General features: G+C 37.6%; 5 protein-coding genes across 5 annotated transcripts; 3 read left to right on the top strand and 2 right to left on the bottom strand.

Moving 5' to 3' along the window:
• Positions 1–711: 711 nt before the first annotated feature.
• Positions 712–1,824, top strand: CCOS01_00188 (uncharacterized protein; the record flags this gene model as incomplete). Its single annotated transcript, XM_060448385.1, has 3 exons — positions 712–1,010; positions 1,212–1,322; positions 1,401–1,824. The coding sequence occupies 3 exons, from the start codon at positions 712–714 to the stop codon at positions 1,822–1,824; spliced, it is 834 nt and encodes a 277-aa protein (XP_060319823.1).
• Positions 1,825–2,545: 721 nt separating this feature from the next.
• Positions 2,546–3,913, bottom strand: CCOS01_00187 (oxidoreductase; the record flags this gene model as incomplete). Its single annotated transcript, XM_060448384.1, has 1 exon — positions 2,546–3,913. The coding sequence occupies one exon, from the start codon at positions 3,911–3,913 to the stop codon at positions 2,546–2,548; it is 1,368 nt and encodes a 455-aa protein (XP_060319822.1).
• A 592-nt stretch (positions 3,914–4,505) lies between these two features.
• CCOS01_00186 (fructose-bisphosphate aldolase) lies at positions 4,506–5,372 on the top strand (the record flags this gene model as incomplete). The annotated part of the gene is made up of 1 exon (XM_060448383.1): positions 4,506–5,372. One exon carries the CDS (start codon positions 4,506–4,508, stop codon positions 5,370–5,372), a length of 867 nt encoding a protein of 288 aa, XP_060319821.1.
• A 221-nt stretch (positions 5,373–5,593) lies between these two features.
• CCOS01_00185 (uncharacterized protein) lies at positions 5,594–6,937 on the bottom strand (the record flags this gene model as incomplete). The annotated part of the gene is made up of 2 exons (XM_060448382.1): positions 5,594–6,838; positions 6,911–6,937. The coding sequence occupies 2 exons, from the start codon at positions 6,935–6,937 to the stop codon at positions 5,594–5,596; spliced, it is 1,272 nt and encodes a 423-aa protein (XP_060319820.1).
• Positions 6,938–7,832: 895 nt separating this feature from the next.
• Positions 7,833–11,268, top strand: CCOS01_00184 (uncharacterized protein; the record flags this gene model as incomplete). The annotated part of the gene is made up of 2 exons (XM_060448381.1): positions 7,833–9,632; positions 10,504–11,268. 2 exons carry the CDS (start codon positions 7,833–7,835, stop codon positions 11,266–11,268), a joined length of 2,565 nt encoding a protein of 854 aa, XP_060319819.1.
• Positions 11,269–23,258: the final 11,990 nt, after the last annotated feature.

Below are 23,258 nucleotides of genomic sequence, written 5' to 3'. Positions count from 1 at the left end.
AATGGTAATGCTTCCACCTCGGTCGATACTCTGCCCTTAGTCATCTAGATGCTAGGGTTTGGTTGACGGCCTGTAGGAACTGAGATAAAATCAAGATGTCGCGAAAAAGGGTTTCAAGTCCCTCAGTCGCAAGCTCTTTGATCATCAATTGAAATCCCCCAAAATGAAAGAGTCAAACCGTGCGGTCAAGTCGGGAAGCCTTCCCCGATGTCTTGGCTCAGGAGATGGCTTTAATGGTGGCTTGGACACCACGGCGCTCCCGAACATTTCGGAAGAGACCGTTGCCGCTGGAAAATCCCATTTAAATTTGCAAACTTTGATCTGAACACAACGTAAGCCAACTCATTTTCAACGGCGGCAGCACGCAAGGTACCGGTCGAGATTAATTAGCGGGAAGACTGTGCACGTCTTGACGGAAGTTGGTCTGCAAGATGGATTTAAGATGCATAGAACTATGCATGGAAGCTCATGTAGGGCGGCTCCAACGTGAGCTTACGACGTCACTCGGGCTCTCGCGGGGACATGTACATCAACTCATGATGGGGATCGAAAGCTCCCTGTGCGGCGTGCTCGTATTCGCCGAAGAATTGTTGCAATATTTCGGATAAGAGAAGCTTTTCACACCGCGCGGACGAGCGGCGAGCACACCTTTGATAGAAAACCGGTCTGTCAAGTGACTTTGAGACTGGACGAACGGCTTTTAGTTCCCAAATGTCTGTGGTCGTAGAACCCAGAGCCGTGGCCCCAGCGTCCACAGTCTCGCAAAGAGGTGGTGAACTGTCACGCTATGGGCTGCCTATGAACACTGGTCTTCGAGGAGAATTGCCCAGCTCAGCAACGGCCCTCACGGAGAAGCCGGGTCCAAGTGACCGTGAGCCTTGGAACTTTGTCGAGTTCGCGAACCATTACACGGAGGCTCCGTGGGGCGGCCGGTGCTCTCTGATTGAGTTCCTCAGCCAGTTGGACGGCCGACAACCTTTGAGAGGCGTGTTGAGACGACTGATTCTGTCGTCAGTGCCGTTGCTGTTCCCTTGTGGCCGCCACAAAGTCGTAATTTGTATGCTATCTCGTCGTGAAGTATCTTGGAAGGATTTCTATAAGATCTAGACGACCTTCCACCTCAAGTCGGTCCTTTTTCCTCATCATCCAACACACTTCACACTCCAGCCTCTCTTGAACAACCATCCTCAGCTTCTGACTTCGACTGCGAGATACTTCAAGATGAAGATCCTCAACGCCCTTCTCACGTTGTCGGCCCTGGCGGTCAGCATCGACGCCCTTCCAGTCTCGGTAACTAAAGACGAGGATGCCCAGACTTTCCAGTAAGTCTATCACTCCAGCACCCCTTCTGTATTCTTTTACTAACATTAAGCTAGTGACATGTCTCTGCATGAAACCAGCATCATAGCCCGCCAGGCCCAGCCTCCTCAGCCTCCTCCATCGGCCTTGATTCCCGACGCAACACCTGAAGACGACATGGATGAATTCGAAGAAGTGGAGGAAGTCGACGACGTCACGAATCCAGGAGAGGTCGAAGCCGAGGGCAAGAAAAAGAAGAAGAAGAAGAAGAAGGGCAAGAAGAAGGGCAAGAAGGAGAAGAAGCCCGAGAAGCCGGACGCCATCCCGGCTGATGGAGCTCAACCGCCGGCTGCTGGCGCTCAACCTGCGCCCGCAGCCGGTGCCCAGCCTATTCCCGCAGCCGGTGCCGCTCCGGCCGCTGCCCCGGCCAAGGCACCAGCTCCCGGAGCACCTGCAGCCGCTGCTCCCCCACCCGCCCCAGCGCCGGCGGCTCCTCGCTCGGTTGCCAAGGCATTCAAAGCCTAGTCGCATTTCGTTCTTGACAAGATTGAGTTAGTTGGAGTTTGGAGAACTGGTGCTAGACTGGAGAACATGGGTGCCGATAGTTGCTGGGTTCAACATTAGGGCTTTTTGGTAGAGGTGTCGGGCGGTTTTCTTCTCTAGTCATGTCATACTGTTTGATACAGGATTGTCGTTTAATAATTGTACAAAAGTTCCTTCTCTCAAAGCTCACCTTGCCAAAGGTACTTTAGTCAACTACCAGCGCCCATATAACTCTACTAAGGTAGTGTATGTGAACTTTGTAGTGGTACGATCATCTTAAGCGAATGGTCACCGAACATGTGAGGACTTCTCTCAAGGCTTTGAAACTCGAGGGCAAAGTTCTGCTTCGATAAAGACTTGTTGCAAATTTCAAACCTGGCTAGTGACAACAGGCCCAAAGTGCAAGTTATTTTCAAAGTTATTTTGTAGGAATCCGGAAATAACTGATTTACAATTGAACTAGTGCAGCTGTTTGATGATCGCGCTCAGTAAAATCAAAACTTGCCAAAGTCAAACGGTGTGTTGGCAATGTTGCTCTCCAGCTCTGAGATGACTCGTGTATAAGACGGAAATGCGGATAACACTTTTCCGCGTGGAACCAGTGGCTCTATCTCGTTGCATCAACCACCGAACGCTGACGTCCAAAACATGCCCAAAGATACTGAAATGGTGCCAAGATGTGGGCCATCTACGTAATCCCTCATTATGCCGCGGGGTTACCTCTTGCGGTCCAACCACTAACGACGGATCCAAGTGCCAAACCAGGCGCCTTTGGCCCGGCAGTCAGCAAAACACTGCGGATCAAGTTGAGAGCCTGCGTTCCGAGGAATAGCGGTAGCTTCAGTCTTTGTGCCTCATCGACCGCCTCCTGGAGGTCGCTTGATATTGTCTGAAGCAGACTTTCGTTGCCAGAGGCAGCCCAATCGTGTGTAGACCTACCGGCCGCGATGGCATCCACAATGCGCCGGCCCTCGCCGGAAAGCATTGTGCTACCGCCGGCAGCGTTAATGCAGAGCTCAAAGACCTGCTCCAAATGCAAACCAACAAAGCGTGCGAAAGCAATTGCCTCGGCTGCCGCGCAAAGATGAATGCCACGGAGAAGGTTGACGACGAGGCTTAGCTTGCCTTCTTCGGACGTGACGGTAGGCTTGACCGGTCCAACCTTTCCCGCTCCTTCGATGTATAGTCGAATGAGACTGGCATCGTCGTCCGGGCCGTAGCCTTTACCGAGGGCGGCGAAATAGGCCTGCTCCGCCGTAGAGGTCATCGGAGTGGGGAATCCGGCCCGACGCGCCTCTGAAGTAATGATGCTAGTGTCTTTGAGAATGATCGTGACCGCACTGGCAAGAGGTCCGAATTGAGCGTCCAGCATGCGTGGTAGCCGGTTCTCAAACATCCAGCTCCAACCCTCTGACTTGATGATCTTTTCGCCAGTACTTGAGAGATCCAAGCCAAGATGCGTTGCAAAGCCCAACGCTTCGCTCGACGAGAGGATTTGGTTGGCTGCGAGTACCTGATGGCACATCTTCATATTGCTTCCAGCGCCGATGCCGCCCTTGACGATATAAAGCTTCTCGGGATCCGACATAGCCTGCAATAGGTGAAGGCCCCTTCGGATAGCCTCCTCTTCTGCGCCTGCCATGATCGATAGAGTACCGGCCGCAGCTCTGGCAGCACCTCCGGACACCGGGCAATCCACCAGAGCAATGTCACCTCGATTTCTTGCAACCAGCTCTTGCTGAAGACCTTGCACGTAAGCGCATGGAACTGTCGAGCACAGCAGCACCACTGCTCCTTGTTGAAGGGCCGATAGGGCCGGAGCGTCACCTTCAAACAAGACGCCTTGCGCCTGTTCCGCTGTGGCAACCATGACAACACAGAACTCCTTGCCCGTGACAGCTTCGGCTGGACTTGTCGCTGTGAGGCCGCCTGCTGCCTTGAACTTGTTCAGAGTCGGTCCATAAACATCGAATCCTGTGACTGGATATCCAAGGCGGACAAGATTAGTCGCCATTCCAAACCCCATCGCCCCAAGACCAATGAAGGCCGTGGGCTGCTTGCTTGGGTCCATTGTGTCTTCGACGGAGGGTAATATGTTGCGTGTATGTGTTTTAGAATGTCTAAGAGTAGAGTCGAGACCAGTTCGAGGAGCCAAGGATGCTGATGGGGGTGCCGGATCTTGCAATCCGTGACCGGAGACGTGGCCCCCAAAGATTAAGTACTAGTAGGAAGAGCAGACAGATGAGTGACCACGAATGAAGGATGGCCTCGGATCCAGGTAACCCGTTGATTCGGTAGAGGTCGGTAGCTCGGGGTGACAACGGCCTTTTCCCGAACCGAGTACTGCTCCGATTTCACTCCGTAACCACGGCTCGCGCGGAAAATCGGCCCATTTCCGCCCCAATCCTAGAATCCCCCGCAATCCACATCACACATCGACAACAGTTGCGAATCTAGCTTCTCTGAGTGCTTCATCGTTGAAACTTCAACATAAAGCCGTTTCTCTACCCCCGTTATAGTGGTTGTCAACATCCTCAAGTACCTTGCCGAAGTTGAATTAAAGGACTCAACAAAGTTCGCCGATCCGACACCACTATTACCAATATAACTCACTGAACACTATCAAGCTACCCCGAGTCTCGCAAGTAACTCCAGTCTTCAAGATGGTTCGACCTCCTCTCGCCGAAAACCGAACGATGAAAATCGTGAATGCTGCAAATGAAGGCGGCTATGCAGTTGCGGGGTTCTGTTGCTACAACCTCGAAGCTGTGGTGGCATCCGTCAGAGCAGCAGAAGCGACCTCTTCGCCCGCAGTCGTGCAGCTCTTCCCGTGGGCAATGGAGTACGCAGGTAGTGCCCTTGTCAAAGCCGCAGCAGAACTCTGCCACAGTGCCTCAGTCCCTGTATCACTGCATCTCGATCACTGTCAGACACCAGAGCTGGTTCGCCGTGCTGCGGACATCCCCGACGGCTTTGACAGTATCATGGTCGACATGAGCCACTACGAGAAGGAAGAGAACCTCGCCCTTACTCGAGAGCTGGTTGATTACTGCCACCAACGCGGTATCGCGACGGAAGCAGAGCCTGGGCGAATCGAGGGCGGCGAAGACGGTGTGGCTGAGACGATAGATCTTGAAGGTGTTCTCACTACACCAGAGCAAGCTGAAGAGTTTGTTGCGACTGGGATTGAGATGCTGGCACCCGCTTTCGGCAATGTTCATGGCGAATATGGTCCGCGAGGGATCAAGCTGGAGTATGACCGGCTCGAAAATACCAACAAGGCTGTCGGAGATCGGGTTAGGCTCATCCTTCACGGGGCGGATCCATTTACGGAGGAGATTTACAATCGCTGCATCAAAGCTGGAGTGACAAAGATCAACATCAACAAGGGAATCAATAATCACTATGTTCCGACACAAGAAACAGCAAGAGGTCGCCCGATTACGGCGACGATTGAAGCTGGTACAAAGGAAATGCAGAAGGCGTGCGAAACTTACATGCATTGGTTTGGCTCAGCAGGAAAAGCATGAAGAAGTTATCGGACTACCTCCCTCAGAGGTATCAACATGATGTGTTCTCTCTCATCGTATTATGAGGGTAATGCCACTCTAAGGGCTTTATTCAACATGATAGTATTCAAACAACATATTTGCGACCAAAAGTAAGTCAAAATTTATTACAGTGACATGAGGTATCCATACAACCCATCATAACGAACTCAAACACGCAATCGACGTCTCCAATTTCTGCATCAAAACTGTTCCTCTTCGACATCATAAGCTAGAGGCTTCTGTCCGAAGCCCATCTTGTCGATACCTGTGGTCTTCGAGACCCACAATCCCCCCGAGATAGCCAACTCCATAGCTCGAAGACGCCAAGGTGCAGTTGACTTGCGCAAAGATCCATTCGACTCCGCCTTGTCCAGCATCGCCTCCGTCCTCACCTTTCGCTTCTTCTCATACACCTGCATCGCGTCTTCTAAGCTATCAGTGTTACTCTTCAACATCTTTGAGAACAAGAAGACGTCTTCTAAAGCCATGGAAACACCCTGGCTGGCGTGGGGCGGCATCGCATGCGCAGCGTCACCGAGAACCATGCAACGGCCCCTGGACCACGGTCTTCCCCGCGGCATCTTGTAGATCGGATAAAACTGGACAGCGTTCGTGTTGTTGATGATCTCGTGCACCATGCCCATCCAATCAGACTTTTGACTTCCCAAGAGATCGAGAAGGGTAGCCTTGAATGTGTCTGCCGCTTCCTTTCCGCGCTCCTCCCATCCGTCACGGACATTGCCAAAAGCCGGAAGAGCAACCTCGCGGGAGAAAAACCAGTAGAGCAGATAGCGGGTTGGTGTCGTGGGGGCAATCACGAAAAGTCCGTCAGAGGTGAGCGTCGCGCTCATGGTATCGATAGACGTGGCTCTGGGGCACACCTCGTCTGGTCGCACGAGAGCGAACATGTTTGCAAAGCCGGAGTACTCGGGCACGGAGCCGGGATCAATGTAGAGTTTCCGCACGGCGGAGTGGATCCCATCGCAGCCGAGGAGAAAGTCGGCCGTATCTGCCGTCCCGTCGACGAACCGCGCGGTCACGGTGTGGCCTTGGTCTTCGATTTTCTCCACGGCTTTGCCGTAATGTATTTGGATGTCTGCTTGCTTGGCGGCGCCTATCAGGACATCCATTAAGTCGGTTCGTTGGACGCGCAAGTATCCGAAGCCGGTTTGCTGCTCACTCCAGGATGATAGATCCATCTCACCCATAACGCAGCCTTTCAGAGCGTATAAGACGAGCTTCGGCGTCAATGCACCTCGAGCTGCAACGTCATTGTACAGTCCAAGGCGATCGAGTAGTCGTAGACCGTTGGAAGGAATGCCAATTGCTCCACCGAGTGTTGTTGGCTGGCGGCGGATCTCGTAGACTACCGGCGTGATTCCATTGGCCTTTTTCAGCTGGAGCGCAGCAAGTATGCCTGCTGGGCCACCACCGATGATGATGATCTATGCATGTTGTTGTCAGAAAATACTCCAACGGATCGGGCTGTAAAAACACGAAGATCATAAAGTAGTTACCTTTCTGATTTCCTTTACTGCAGTCATGTTGTTTATGGCTGGTAAGTTTGTGTTGCTTGGAATAGTTGCTTCTGACATTCGTTTGATGCGAGTGGTCAAGTTGCCTTTATCCCTTCCTTGGCACGCATGATGGTTCTTGTCGGCCTTTTCGCAACAAGTCCAACGCCTTCCGCAGATTCGTAAGTACACCAAGTCATGCAATTGTAGATCATATAAGGAAACTTAATGCCGAAACCCGGGAACCAAATTGCCCCCGTCCTGCCCTGTTGCCGTGTTGCACGGGACGAGTCTATATCATAGCTTCACGCCGTCGGGCTTTCGCCGATCCCAAAAACTCCGATTCGGATTCCTACCTTCGGCGTTCGGACGGCCGATGTCAAGCTTTCCCAGTCAAAATCAAGTGTATGTTATGAATCTCTTTCCCCTTGATATCTGACACTAAGCTGGCTTTTGAGGCATTGCTTCCGTGACTTCCATGTTAAGGCAAGTGATTTTTGGACCTTTTGGTGCAGTAAACCAGCTATTCTGGTGGTAAGTTGCTTGCCGAGGATATACAACCATGCACGTCTTCCGTCCCCGCCCAAAATGCCCAAGGGAAATTTCAAAAAATTAGAGTCAAATCAAATGCCTATCCCAACTTCGATGGTGCTAGTCATAGCCTGCGTCAATTGTCGTGGTCATCTGGTGATGTTAGGCATCCTGGACTAAGTCTGCCTGAGGTGGCATGGGCGTTGGATCGCAGGGGCAAGCGATGCTAAGACTTAGCTGTCCACTCACAGCGAAGGAAAGGCTGCAGCTTACAGTCCCCCCATCCCCGCCAGATGATTTCGTGCACGAAGCTGACACCTGCTGCATTTCCTACCTCTACATGAATCTGGCAGCCTAATTTTGCGCGAGTGAGACTCCCGTTTGGACCGTCAAGATGTCGGCCAACGATACGCAGTTTTTCAAACAATCCTTGAGGTCTGAGTACTGGATCAACTTCAATGTCGACAAGAGGTTCAGTCTTGCCGGAGTTGATGAACCCGAGCTCGATAGTAAGGACAAGGAACTGGTCCGGACATGGGCATCTACCAAGGGTGCAACCAAGACAGCCCCAGGCCAAACTCAATCTTCGTCCCTATACCGTCCCATACTCGATCCTTTCGAGATTCGCGTGCTCGAGATCTTGCCAGGCACCGGCGATGACAGATTACGTGGCCGCCTTCGTCACTGCTCACTCGAACTCGAGGCAAGGTTTGCTCTCGCTGTCGATGGATCCGCCACGCCGATAGTGTACACGGCGCTCAGCTACACATGGGGCCCGAACGTGTTCGATGAGGCAATCGAGTGCGAAGGTCACGTCAAGAATATCACAAAGTCTCTCGCGGTTGCTTTGAGAGCTTTCCGTCAAGAGGATCGCTCAGTTGTGATGTGGATAGACCAGATCTGTATCAACCAAGACGACAACGAAGAGAAGGCACAGCAGATACCCTTGATGTCGAGGATCTATCAGAATGCTATGAACACCGTCATTTGGTTGGGTGAATCAAGTTCGAATTCTGCTTCCGCCATCAAGTTGCTGGAAGACGTTAGGTTGCTCTTGCAGTTTACGGAGAAGACTATTGGGCCGGACGAATTCGAGGGGCTTAATCTCCCCTCAGAAAGTTCGGAGGTTTGGAAAGCCCTGTGGGACTTTCTTTCGCGCCCGTGGTTCACGCGACTTTGGATCATTCAGGAAGTCATCCTCTCCTTTGACTCTTGGGTCGTATGCGGCAATCATATGGCTACGTGGGACGTCTTGTCATTGGCCTGTCTACATCTCTGGACCTGTGGCATCTCGAGATGGCTAGGGGAGAAGTTCAATTCTGGGAGCCGCGCACTTGCCCATCAGAGGGATCTTTGTGAGTCGGTACAGCACCTCAGCAGCATGAAGTCAAGCTACCACAGTACGGCCATGCCGCTGTTCGATCTATTGATAGAGTCCAGAGAAGCCAAGTGTTACGACAATCGGGACAAGGTGTATGGTCTACTTGGTGTCTGTCAAGATCAGGACAGGTCTGCGATTAGACCAAGCTACGCAGACGAATTCCCCGTAACTCATCTCTATCGCGACATAACGATACGTCACCTGGATAACAACAAAGGCAGCTTGAGACTCGGCGTGGTCCTTACCTGCGTAGACCATGAGTCTATCGATCTGCCATCGTGGGTACCAGACTGGAGAAATCCCCGTCGAACACACTCATTGGGACACTCTACTACTACGACAACACCGTACATGGCATGCGGTCATCTTACGATCGAAATCGACAGAGTTCATCCACCTTTGGAACGTAAAAACAAGGACGAACTGCGACTGCATGGTGTTTCGGTTGACGCCATCGCAAAAGTCAGTACCGTATTTACGAATCCAGAGCTGAGTCTCGAAGATCCATTCACTGCCAACGGAGACTTGAAAGACATGTGCTCCTTTGTCGCAGAGCTACAAGAATATCCAGGCAACGAAACCGTCTTCTCCGCCTTCTGGCAGACACTAGTCGCCGGAAAAGATGCTACCGAAATGGCGAAGGCGCCGATAGCCTATGAGGAGATTATCTCCCTTCTCCTCGACGCATCCACGGGGCTGTCCCCATCGCTTCCAGGACAGACGTACTCTGCACGACAGAGTCGGCCGGCAGGCAAGGGGAAGCTAGAGCTAGCTAATCTCAAGACACGCACAGCAGGAAAAACGTTTCAGGATGTAAGGACCTCAATGATGCATGCTATGCGGAATCGCAGGCTGTGCTTCACTGCTAAGGGTTACTTGGGGCTAGTGTCGGAGACAAGCAAGGTGGGGGACGAAATTCACATTTTGGATGGGTGCCATATTCCCTACCTTCTGAGGAAAGTTGAGGGCAGGAGGCATCGACTAGTTGGAGAGTGTTACGTGCATGGGATTATGAGAGGAGAGGCTGTTCAGGATGGCCAGAGCATGGATGAGATAGTCTTGATGTGAAAAATCAATCATGATGTTGTCTGAGCTTCCTTCGTCACGATGATTGTGGACCCAGACTAGCTTATGCGCAGCAGCTGCTGCCAGGAATCTTATGCAGACAGTGGCAAGCTCGCAAGGATTGATTAAGCTTTGGTTGACCTCGATGGTTAAGCCCGGCTTGGTTGTTGTTTCTCCCGCTGAAACTCACAGCACCTTGCTCCTTCCCTTAGTATCTTTCCTGGTCATTCTGGTTCCTGACAATTGGTCTGTCCATCATTCCAGGGCAGGAGTGAAGCAAGAGGTAAGTTATCATCAGTTGGGCTTGGAAAGGGAAGAACGTAGTTGAAAAATAGTTCTCAAGTTGGAAAGAAGCCACACGTTGAACAGCGTTTGCTTACATCCTTGACTGCATGCGATTGCCAACCTCATTTCGTCAAACCACCTCCACCACTCCCAACATCTTTGGAACAGCTCTTTCAGCTATCCTAACGGCAAAATACAGACTCAATTTGAATCATCAAGTCGCGCAAAAAAACATCGTGTTTCAATATGGCTGAGTCAAGAGAGGTTTGAACATCCCCAACTTTCGAAGCTCGTAGTCGCAGATATCTTGGAAGAGGTGCTAACATGCCGGCAGGAACAGGAGAATCCCATTATACTCCCTTCGATCGAGTTCTCTCCGGCTGTTAAGGTTGAGAGCTCTCCTCACGTTGTTCCCCTGTCTTCCTCTCCCCACAATCCTCCGGCCGAGGCTTCTGCAATCGACAACGCGCCATCTGAGGCCTCTTCAGTCTTCGATCAATTGGCACAGGCTTCTTCAGTCATTGCGCCTCCGATTCATTTCCATCATCCCGGCATCCCCCCAGTCCGGGCTTTTGCTCCTCTGGACCAGAATCCTCCCCTCATAAACCCAGTGGACCGGACCCCTTCCGCTGCCAATCTCCGCCCCGTCATCGAAGCCCGGGCGTTGAATCCTCCTACCGTGTTACCGCCGCTTCCTACTCGTCGTGGCAACGCACCTCCAACTCAACCCGGCCCTTCTATTCCTCAGATAGCCGATCCGTCTCACGTGGGCAACCCCCCTCCCCCCAATCCCGGTCCAAGGGGCCGTTACAGCTTTCAAGGCCTGATGGACATCTGCCAGGGAATGGAGGCAGAGATCTTGTCAAATGCCCTTGGCAACACGGAGGCCAGAGGCGACGAAGGAAGCTTCAAGACGCCGTTGGAATACGCGGTCATTCGCCGAATCAAGACCACCATGATGGTGAATCGACATACCGCAGTCGCTGAAAAGACTCGTATTGAGGACGACTTCAGAAAACTTTCAGGCCAAGAACAGAGCAGGCCGATTATGAAGATGAGTGGGTCGCTCAATGACATGATGAGGGGCTTTGACCGTTAGATACAGGGCATCGATGCTCTTATTGCAAAGATTGATGCATGGTTGGAGGAGTATGACAGAGATTATGGTGCTGCTCCGGCGGGATCCAATAGTGCCCCTGGGCGGCCTGGCCCTGGGCCATCTGCCCCAGCTGCCTGAGTATGAGAGAGATTCATCAGACACGGTTCACGTTACAGGATGGAGTTTGGCTTGAGCGATAGCATGACTTGTTGGGGATAGAGGTAAGAACAACGTCCACAGAGACGCAGTAGGCTTCAAGAAGTTCGTAGTTGGGTATTAGGACATAACAAATCAAATTTGTTTGACTCCGTTCAACAGCCGCCGCGATTCTTCGCAACATCTGTCCCTTGAGGAATGACCATAGTAATGGAAGGAAATGCTCCTACCAACACGTATTCTCTTTGGGGGGGATCAAAGCAAGGCGGAAGCTGTTAGTCAGCGGGGCCGCCTCTGTCAGGCCTCGCCAGTTAAACCCCGTCGGTTAAGGGATAGCTTAAGGGATATAAAGAGGGGGACTAAATAATAAAAGAATAGCTTAGGTATATATAGAGCGCTAATAATACGCCTTAAGGGAAGGGTAGATTTTAATAATTTATTTTTTAAACCCTAATAATAATTAATTTTTATAAGCTTTTTTTTTATATTATATACTTATTAATAATTTAAAATTTTTATTTATAAAAAGGACTAGGCTAGGAGCTTAAAATATTAATAAAAACGAGATATAATAAAAGAGCGTAGTTAGTATTATAATAATAAAAAAAAGATAACTCGTTTTTATTAAACCCCTTAAAATTACCTCTTTTTTAATAAATAATATAAAAACGGAGCATAATAAAACGAACTACGTAATAATAATATAAAAAAACTATATTACTAAAAGTATTAACGAATTTTAAATAAAATAGCGAACTTCTTACCCTTATTTATTAATACCTAAACCGAATAATAAGTAATAAACTAATAAAACTATAAAAATAAGAATAATAATTAAAAAAAGAAATCTTTATAATAACGTATAAAGAGTAACTATATAAAAAATAAGTAAATTTAAAACGCTTATAAAGCTTTTTAAATAGCCCGGCCCCCGTACTAAGAACTACGGTTTTAACTATAATAACTTCGGATATTAATTTTAATATAAATAAAAACGTAAACCCCCGGACTAAGGATAGCTTAATAAATAAAGCTATATTTAAAGCGCTACTTAAATAATAATAAAATAATAAGTTCGTACTACCTAAGCCTCTATTTATTAACTCCTTTTTAACTTAAATAAGTACTATAAATAGAACGTTTACGTTTAAACTATTATCCTTCTCTAATTTATTATATATTAATAAATTAGTACGGGATTTATAAAGCTTTTTATTTAATTACTACTATTATTTTAACTTATAAATTTAATAAATAAGAATAGACCGTAATAAAATAATATATATAGTTAGCTACTTAAGTAGTAGTATAAAAACCTCTTAAATATACTATATCTTTAACTATAAAAGGGTCCTTAAGTTTATAATAAACTAAGTTATATAAAAAGAACTAACAACTTTTTTATAAAATAACCTATTTAATCTTACTAACTAAGGGATAATAGTAAATATATACTTAAATAGCGCTTTATAAAACTAAAAAGAGAGGGTTAATAAGTTCGTTAGTTATATTAATAAGCTTAAAATAGAATTAAAATATATTTTAATAAAAAAATAAAAGATCTCTATATTAATAAGTAAGTTACGGCCCGAACTATGCCTCGTAATAATATTATAAATAGAACTTCTATAAACTTATTTATAATTAGTATTATTAAAAAAACGTATTAAGTAATCCTTGCTATTAATAAAGAGCTTATAAACGTCCCCTAAGTAATATTCTAACTTAAACTTAAATAAATTAGTAGAGAAATATAGGGGCGCTAATAAGCTAACTACGTAAAAAATACGCTATAACTTACTTAATAAGAATATTATATACTATAATTATAAAAAAACTAGTTATATTATAAAGGATTACTTATAACCGCGGGAGTAGTATTAGTAATACTATAATTACGGTAAAACTGGGCACTTTATTAATAACTACCTTAGTATTATATATTATAAATATAATTAAAAAGGGTATAAAACTACTAATTATTAATTAGACCTCGTTTTAACTAAGTAGCGCGGATTAATAACAAACTTAAATACTATTTTAATAAAAAGGGTAGTTAATAATTAATAAGGGTAGTGCTTAGATATCCTAACCTATATATACTTAAACTACGTATAAAAAAAGCTAAGCGCCCTTATTAATTTAAAAATAAAAAGGAACGTAGTTAATATCGGGCTACTTAATAACTTTAATACTAATTTACGAATTTACTTATTATTATAGCTAATAAACGTTAAAAATAAATAAATAGAGATACTAAGGAGCTACTACTTATAGCTTCGAATTACTAATAATAATAACGTAATAAAGATATAGCTATATCGCTTTATAATAACTAATATTATAATACCTATACTTATCCTTAGTTTTCTTTAGTTAAAAGATATTAACCCGTTAATTAGTTAAAAATAAAAGAAGTAATAATATCTAATTTATAAATAATATATCTACTTAAATACCCTAAAAAAGGGGCTACTAAATAACTTAGTTTTAATAATACTCGCGTATATTATAATTAACTTAGCTATAAATAGCGACGTAGTACTAACGAGCGTAGCTAAGGATTAGAAACTATAATATTAGGATTTTAATAATTTATTTTTAAAAAAGAAGGCTATTTTATTATTAAATAGAGTACTATATAATTACTATATTAAACTAAACGACGCTATGCCTATTTTATAGGGACCTATTTACTTATTATTAAATTATAAGCTCGAGATCTTACGAGACTATTTAATAAAAATAAAAGCTAGGGGCTAAATACGCCCTTTTATAAGCCCGGCTAAAGTACTTATCTTTTTTATATTTAAAAAAAGAGGAGAGCTACGACTTTGCGTTAATTATAAAGTAATTAATAAAATTATATAAAAAAATAGGACGCTACTACTACTAATTAGAGAGATACTAAATAGACTATTTAATACCTCCGTTTTTATAAAGCTAGACTTTAAAAACGCGTATTATTATATACGTATAGCTAAGGGTAATAAGTAAAAAACGGCTTTTTATACTAAATATAAGTAGTTAGAGTACTTAGTTATACTTTTTAAACTAACTAACGCGCTTATAACTTTTTAAGTATATATTAATAACGTTCTAAGCGGCCTAGTTAATACCGTTTATATTATATACTTAGATAATATCCTAATATATAATAATAACTACGTAGTATATAAAAAGTATATACGTAGTATACTATAAAAACTATAGTAATAGAACCTATATTTAAATAGTAATAAATACGAGTTTTATATATTACGTATAGGATTTTTAAAGTATATTATATTTAATAAAGGTATAGAAATAGAACCCGCGCATACTAAAGCTATAATAAATTAGCTATTTTTAAAAAATATTAAAAATATATAAACGTTCCTTAGATTTACGGGGTTTTATTATAAATTTATTAATAACTATACTAAAATAACTATACCCCTAATAAACTTACTAAGGAAAGTAAAGCTAAGATAGTTAGAGCTATTAATACCCGCTATAAAATTATTTAAGAAGCTATTAATAATATTTACTAATGCGCTAATACTACGATATTTTAACCTTACCCTATTTATATAGTTATAAATAAACGCTTTAGCTCGAGCTATTAACTTAGTAATTACGTAATTAGTTAAGGGTAATTAATACCTAATTACTTATAAATTAAAGAAATTAATAAATATAGAGAGCTATTATAGTATAAAAAATATAGAGCTACTAACTATTATAAACATACTAAAAAACTAATAATACTACCTCGCTTATAACTAAGATTAGGTTATAGTATTTATAAACTATTTTAACTTATAATTCTTAAATATTAAAAAAAGGCTAAATAGGAAATAGCTATGCTAACTAAATAAACTCATAACGTTTAATATTAAAATTAAGTTTAAACTAAGTATTAAAAACTTAGTAAATAAACTATTATAAAGACCCGACTATAATAAAAGTAGTAATAATAACGGAGTAAAGGAGCTATTATTAAAAATAAAAAAAGACTTATATAATACTAAAAATATATAAGAGCCCCTTAAAATTATAATAATAAAGTATATAAAAACGAGCTACGAGAGCAACTCTTAAATAAAAAGGATAGTAAATATTCTAAAAATAAAATTAATAATAATATAAAAAAATAAGTAAAAAAAGTTAAGAGCTCTAGCTCGAGAGAGCTCTAAAGAGTACTTTAAAAAGTATAACGAGGCTACGAGCTTAAAGTATTAAAGTTATAGTATAATATTTAAAGAGCTACTTAAGCTTATTACTAAAACTATAAATTATAAGTTACTTATTTTATAAGACTTTAATATAATAAGAGTACTTAAAATAATATTTAGTAAAGAGGGGTTATTAATAATAAGTTAACTACGGGCTACTTAATAAAAGGACGTTTTTATAAAAAATAAAAAATAAACTAAAAAGAACTAATAGCCTCGCTTAGCTAAGAAAAAGTAGTAATAGAACTAAGTATATAACTTAAAAAAGCTATTATATTATAATAGCTATACCTACGTATTATTATATAAGGGGCTAAAAAAAGAGGTTATTAAAATATATTATAATACGTTTATAGCGGGATATTATAATATAAAGTAGATAATAGTACTACTAAAACGTTACTATTATTAAAATAAAATAAATAAGGATATAAAAAGTTATATTAATACTTATATAATATACTAGCGAACGAAGCCTCGTTATTATAAGCTATATAATTTATTACGCCCCCTACTTACCCTAGTTAAGCTATAATAAGAAATATTACTAAACTTTATTACGAGCTTATTTATATTAATTACGCTAATTAAGAAGTGCCCCTATAACGTAGTACTTATTATAATAAACCGATTTATAAAATATAATATTTATATTACTACGAGGATAACCTTTATAACCTAGGGATTTATAGACCTCTTATTTATAAAAATTTTTATAAAGTTTAAAATATTTAAAGGGATCATTTTTAATAGGGGCTCGTTATTTATAAATAAGTTTTAAACTTATTTCTATTACTTCTTAGTAATAAAGAGGTATTTTAATACTACTTTCTATTTATAAACGGACGGTTAGATAGAATAATAAAACTAATACTTAAAATAATACTTTTATTATTTTTATACTTAGGACTAATTAGATTAAGTATAGTATCTTTATTTAGCTAAGTTTATATATAATAACGCTTAGTATTTAGTAATTTATAAAGTGCTTATTAAGGCCTTACTTAGGTTCTTACTTACTTACCCTATATCGATTTTTATAAAAACTCGAAATAGTATTAAAATAGGGTAGGGCGATCAGTCCTAATAATTCTTTTTTAAAAGCTAATTAAGTATAAGTATTTATAGGAGGGCTAATCGGAATAAGATATAAAAAAAAAGGCCCTAATTAAAAATAGTAAGTTTAATAGCGCGGATTTTTATTTTAATTATATATATACTTTTTAAAATCGAACTAGAGCCTTTTTAATAATTTACCTTTAAATATAATAATATAAGACGATTAAGAAGTTTACTTTTTTAATCTGGCTAATACTATTCTTTTCTTTTTAGTTATAACTTTATTAATTAAGGCTATATTAACCCAATTAAAAGAGGTATTTTATATTACTTTTATAAATATTAATAATTCTTTTAAAATACTATACTACGAGAGTCCTTTATACTTTATACGTTTTTAATAATCTCCCTTTTTAAAAATCCCTTCTTTATTAAATAAGAAAATAAGTAAAAAAAAACCTAATTTAATTAAAAAGGTTTTAAATAATTAATTAAGGAGAACGGTATAATAATTAAAACGAATATAAGTAATAAAACTCTAATTTAAAAAAAGTAACTAAATAATTAAAATACGAAAATAAAAATATATAAAAAAGGACTTCTTATTTAATAAAATAGGGAATATAATAAACCCCGAGAAGCGAACGAGATAGAAAATAGAGGAGAACGTAAATATTTAAAACTAGATCGGGCCTAAATATAAATATTATAATAATACGATAAAATAAATAACGAGTTAAAATTAGAACTAATAAAATACCTTAACGGGTATAGCTAGTTATTTAATTAAACTATTCCTTATTAATTAATATAGCTTAAAGACTTAATAATAAACCTATTTAAAAATGCGGATATATTAAACTAAGGGCGCTTATAAAACTAGTTTTTAATTAAACCTATTAATAATTTCGATTAGTATTATTATAAACTTAATATAACGTTTAATTAAAACTTTAGTTATATACTTAGTAAGGATTAAGAAGAACGGTTTAAATTACGTTAATTAGGATAATAGCTATACTCTAGTTATTAAAACGGCTCCTCTCCTCTCTTTCTAAACTCTACTTAGAATAAATAGACTAATATAAAACTATCGAGATTATAAATAAAATTAACGAACTATATTTTTAATAACCTCGGATCGTAAATATAAATAATTAATACGTTATTTTTATTATTATTAGCGCCCTTTAGGACGTTTAATTATATAAACCTAACCCTTTTATTTTAAATAGACCGTTTATTAAACTAGCTTTTATAGTTTATTAAAACTTACGAACTATAAAATTATTTAATAATAAAAAGGCTACTCTTTTTAACGGATTTACTTACTAATTTAATTAAAAAAAGCTAGTTACGGCTTAAGTTAGGATAAATATTTTAATTAATACCTTTCTAAATACTATCGCTACTTAAATTTAAATAGCTACGCCTTAAACTAAGGGCCCCGTAATTCCTTAACTTAATTTAATAAAAAATATAAGTTTTTATAAAATACTATTCCCTAGTTAAGAGGGGACTATAATCTTTAAAAATAATAATATTATAAATTTTTTAAAAAAGTTCGAGGATTAGTACGAGATCGGTAGGGTCCCGGACCGATTTAGGGATAAACTTATTACGTATATTATAAGAGGAGATTATTAAACTCTAATTAAAAATACGATTAGAGGATTACCCTAGGCCTAAGCTAAGGATTTTTTTTTAAAAAAATATAAGAAATAAGATATTAACCGTTTTTTAAATAAAAAAGAATAAATTAAAAAAGTTATTAAAGGACTACTTATTTTGTTTTCTAATTTAAACTTTACTTAGGTACTATTTATTAAGATTAATAATATAATTACCCTTATTAAATAATAAGACCTCTATATCGTAATTAATAAGAGCTTAATTAAGGCTATATATAAGCGGTTTTATATTAATATTATAAAAAAAGTAATAGAAGAAGTCGGGGTTATTTTAAATAGTTTTATTAAATTAACGAAGTACGCGAGGTTTAAAATAGGACTTCTTAACGTAATCGTATATAAAAAAGAGTATAGCCTATTTTTTATAAATAATTAAAATTAACCCGAGCCCTTACCGCGGCCCCCTACTCCTTAAGTATATAAAAATACTTAATATTAATATCCGAACTACTAATAATATTGCTAGCTAATAATAAAAGTTTAAGTTATTTAAGTAGCTATTAATAATATTACTAATTCTAACTTAACTAACGGAATAAGTAAACTAAAGATCTATTAGAATAGTATTTACTTTCGAAACCCTACCCGTATATTTAATATAAGTACTATACGTCCTAATTAGCCCCCGATTATAAAACCTAGGGATTACTACTAATACTACTAGAGTTAATACTACCGAATTATTAAGGATTACGATTAGTATATTTTTAATAAAAACGCCTATTTTATTATTTTAGCTTAGAGAGCTTAGTATTATAAAAAGCGTAACGGTTATAAGCTTATAAATAATATCCCCTTTATTATAATTAAAAACGGAAGAAAGCGTATAATTACTAATCGCATTACCCTCTTTTCTTATATAGTAAATATATTAACTAAGGAAAATACTAAGCTTTTAGCTAAATAGATTCTAAACTATTAAATCGGACTACCCTAATAAACTATACTTATACTCCCTTTAACTAATTTTACGAATATGGTTAAATACGTTTACGTAGTACGACCTAATTTAAACTATTATAACTAAGTAAATATTTATACCGTTTATAAAAAAAGACCCCCTAAAAACCGTACTTTAATAGCCGAACTTTATTTTAAAAAAATATATAAAATCGATAACCTAAACTAGCTTTTATAACCTAAAAAAAAAACGGTTTCCTTTTCTAATTAAAAAAGAGAGATTATAAAAATTAATAATAATAACGAGGTTTTTAAAATAATAGAGAACGTAACTCCTAGATCTACCTCTAAGCCCTAGTTTACTAAAGTTCTAATTAGTACCCTTAATATTAATACTTAGGGAACCTAAGAGCCTCTTCCTCGTAAAACTTAAAAAATAATAATTATAGATTAGCCCTATAATTTTAACCTTAGGGCTAAGGTTAAAAAGCTAATAAAAAAGAGGCTCAAAGCTCCGATCTTACTTCTTATAAACCTCTTATAAAAGATTATACTAAGATATATTATAATAATAATAACTTTAATACGTAATTAAGGGTATTCTAATACTAACGGAATCTTATTAAAAACTCTAAAGTCCTTAGCTAATTTAATAAAAAACGGATAATAATAAAAAGATATTAAAGATTTTTTTAATAAGTATAACGAGAACCTTTTTTTAAAGCCGAGCTATATAACTAAAATTAGTAAAATTAGAAATACTAACTTAATTTTTAAAATTCTAATTTCCGTAATCTTAAACGCCTACTTATAGTTAAAAATTTAGATATTTAGTATAAATTAGGATAATAAGGGTTCGATAATCGTCGTAATCTTAAATACCGGGGCATAAATTAATATCCTCTTAAAATAATATATTAAAAAAGCCGGCATTTCTTATATAATAACGAAGCTTTAAATATAAACGTTTAAATATAATTTAACTAACTAAATAATTTTTAACAGTTTCTATTTTACAAACGTATAGATTAATAAATTTAAAATAACTACTTATTTTTTTATTAAAAACGAACGAGAGACCTCTAATCTATTATTACTAAGTCTCCTATTTATATAAAATACTAAGCTATTTTTTAAATATAATAAGTCGATAATTACCGCTCTAATTTATATTAAAAACGCGAGGCTAAGGATCCTAATAAGGATAATTAAAATAAACGGGTTTTAAAACGTAAAGGATATCTTATTCTAGCTTAAGTAATACGTAAAAAAAGTTTTCGGATTAAAAAACTAAATATTAATAATATAACTAGGAATACTATTAGTTCTAATAACCCCTACTTAGAATCTAAACTAAAAAAAAACGAGCGTATTATAGTAGTCTTAAACTAAGACTAAGCTAACTAAATTATAATTATAATCGCGCTCTATATAATCTAGCCCTAGATTATATAAATTAAAAAAGTAATAGTAACCGCTTAGGGTAAGGCTAAAAATAAGCTAAACGGATTAGCTAACTAAGACGATTTATATCTCTTAATAAGAACGCCTACCTCTTAACGAGAGGAATTATATATTAAATAATAAATTAAAAAACTAAAACAAAAAATATTAAAATTATATAAAGTAGCTAAAAAAGCTTTTTATAAGATTCCTTACGCTACTAAAATTAATATAATATATAAAAAAAAAGATTAAAAAGTCTAACTAGTTAACGACGTACCCTTTAATAAGTTAATACTTAATAATAATCCTTACTAAAAACTTAAAAAGCTCAAGGAAATTAAAAATAAGTTATAAAACCGATCGGGCCCCTATAAGGATATTATTATACCTAAGTTCTTTAATATAAAACTAGGCTCTAGATTAACGAACGATTAATTCTAAGCTATCCTTAAGGATTACGATTATTTTTTATTTTATAAATAAAATCTCTTTAAATAAATACTCCTTAATTAAAAAAAAGTATTAGTATAAGACTTCTTTAAATACGGCCGTCTTAACTTTATAATTACGCTATTATAATTAATTAAGATTATACCCTATAAGGCTTAATAAATAAAAAGTATCCCTATTTTAAAAGCTCTATTACTAAAAGCTTTTAAAGTAATTTAAGAACGTATTACTTAAAGTATTATTAAAAAAAACTATATTACGTATTAAAACCCCTAGTTCTTAATAATAAAAAAGGATAATAATTTTTAGTTAATTAACTTAATAATAAAAGTTAACGCCGTTACCCTTCGGGACGCTTAGTAATTACTTAATATTAATAAGTTCTTAAAGGAATTTATTATAAATTAGCTTATTTTTTTTTTAAATTTCTTTTTTAATTACGATTAGATCTCTTTAAATAAAAAGAGCTACGATTTAACGACTTTTTTAACTTTACTCGGGCTATATAAATACTATACCCTCTCGTAAAAAATAATAAATTTAGTAACCTAGTTCTATTAAATTATAACCCGTATTTTTTATAACTTAATTCTAAAATACTATAGCACTTTTATTAATAATATCGTAATTAAAGGCCCGCGATCCTACTATAATAATAAGTACCTAACTAACTATTTTAAGATTTAGCGATTTGTTTACGAGTATTTCTAAAATATTAATTAGGTCTTAGTTAATATCGAGCTAGTTAGCTATACTATTTTTAAAACGAAGTTATAATAGTACTAGCTATTCGTAATTATTATAAGCTACTTTTATAAAATAGAGGGGAGACGGCCTAATTAAATTAAAATCTTTAAAATCTTTAAATAAATAAAATATTTAAATATTTTAGAAATTAAATCGTTTTTTAATATTATTACTTTTTACTACTATTAAATTAAGTAATTTTCTTTTATAGTAGCCCCGTTATACTCCCTACTTAGTAAAAACTAATTTTTTAAATAGGGGGTACCGTAGATCGAGGCTATAAAAACGCTTAAAGAGGTAATTATTATAACCCCTATTCTAGTTCTATTAAATTATAGTACTAAAGCTAAACGGATTATTTTTATAATAGATACTAATATTAAAAAATAGGGTAGTATACTTAGTTAGATTATTAATAATAAGCGTATTATTATTTAATATAAGAGCGGGATATAGCGCGAACTAAAGCTTAATTATAACTCTAATAAGCTCGAAATACGAAGCATTTTAATAAGCTTAAAACGTCTTTATAATTATCTATTTAAAATTAACTTCTTATTAAAAACCGACGCCTAGGTCTTAGTTACTTAGATTAATAATACTACGAATAACTTATTATTAATAATAATAACGCGCTAGCTCTCTTAAATTAAACTTTTTAATTTTAAAATTAAATATATTAATAAGAAAAAGAATATTATAGCAAATAGCTTTTTAAAAAAACCCTTTAACTAATCTAACTTAGCTAAAATAAAGCTTAATAGGGATATTAAAAACTTTATTAATATATAAGTCTTATAAATACGAGTTATAAAAAACTTTTTTATTATAGCGCATAGCTATAATAACGCTATTATTAATTAGATATAAGAAATAAATATTTCGGCCGATTTACTAATACTAAACGAATTATAATTAGATTTCTTAAAATAAATTACTTATTTTCTCTTTATTTTAAAGAGGCTAGTTAGTATGCCCTTTAATTAGTTTAGACATTTTAAATAAACGGTAATACGATTTATTATATAAAATAAACTTCTATTTTAATAGGGGACGAAGATCTATCCCTAACTTACTTAAGTTATTAATAATAAGCGCTACTAAGTAAACTTAATTAATAAAGCGTATAATAAGTCTAAGTATAGGGGGTAAGAGGCTACTTATTTCCGTTTTATAAAACGATATTACTAATTAGGGATATATACTTAAGCTCGGGAACTAATCGTAATTTACGAGGCTTATTAAAAAACTAAATTATAATACTTCGATAACCCTTATATATCTATAGTCCTAATTTATAAACCTTTTTCTTAAATTTATTTAA

Source organism: Colletotrichum costaricense (assembly GCF_030867565.1).
Source record: "Colletotrichum costaricense strain IMI 309622 chromosome Unknown Scaffold_1.1, whole genome shotgun sequence".
NCBI classification, from domain to species: domain Eukaryota; kingdom Fungi; phylum Ascomycota; class Sordariomycetes; order Glomerellales; family Glomerellaceae; genus Colletotrichum; species Colletotrichum costaricense.
The sequence above is the reverse complement of the archived record's forward strand: the minus strand, read 5'-3'. Positions and strand labels throughout refer to the sequence as shown.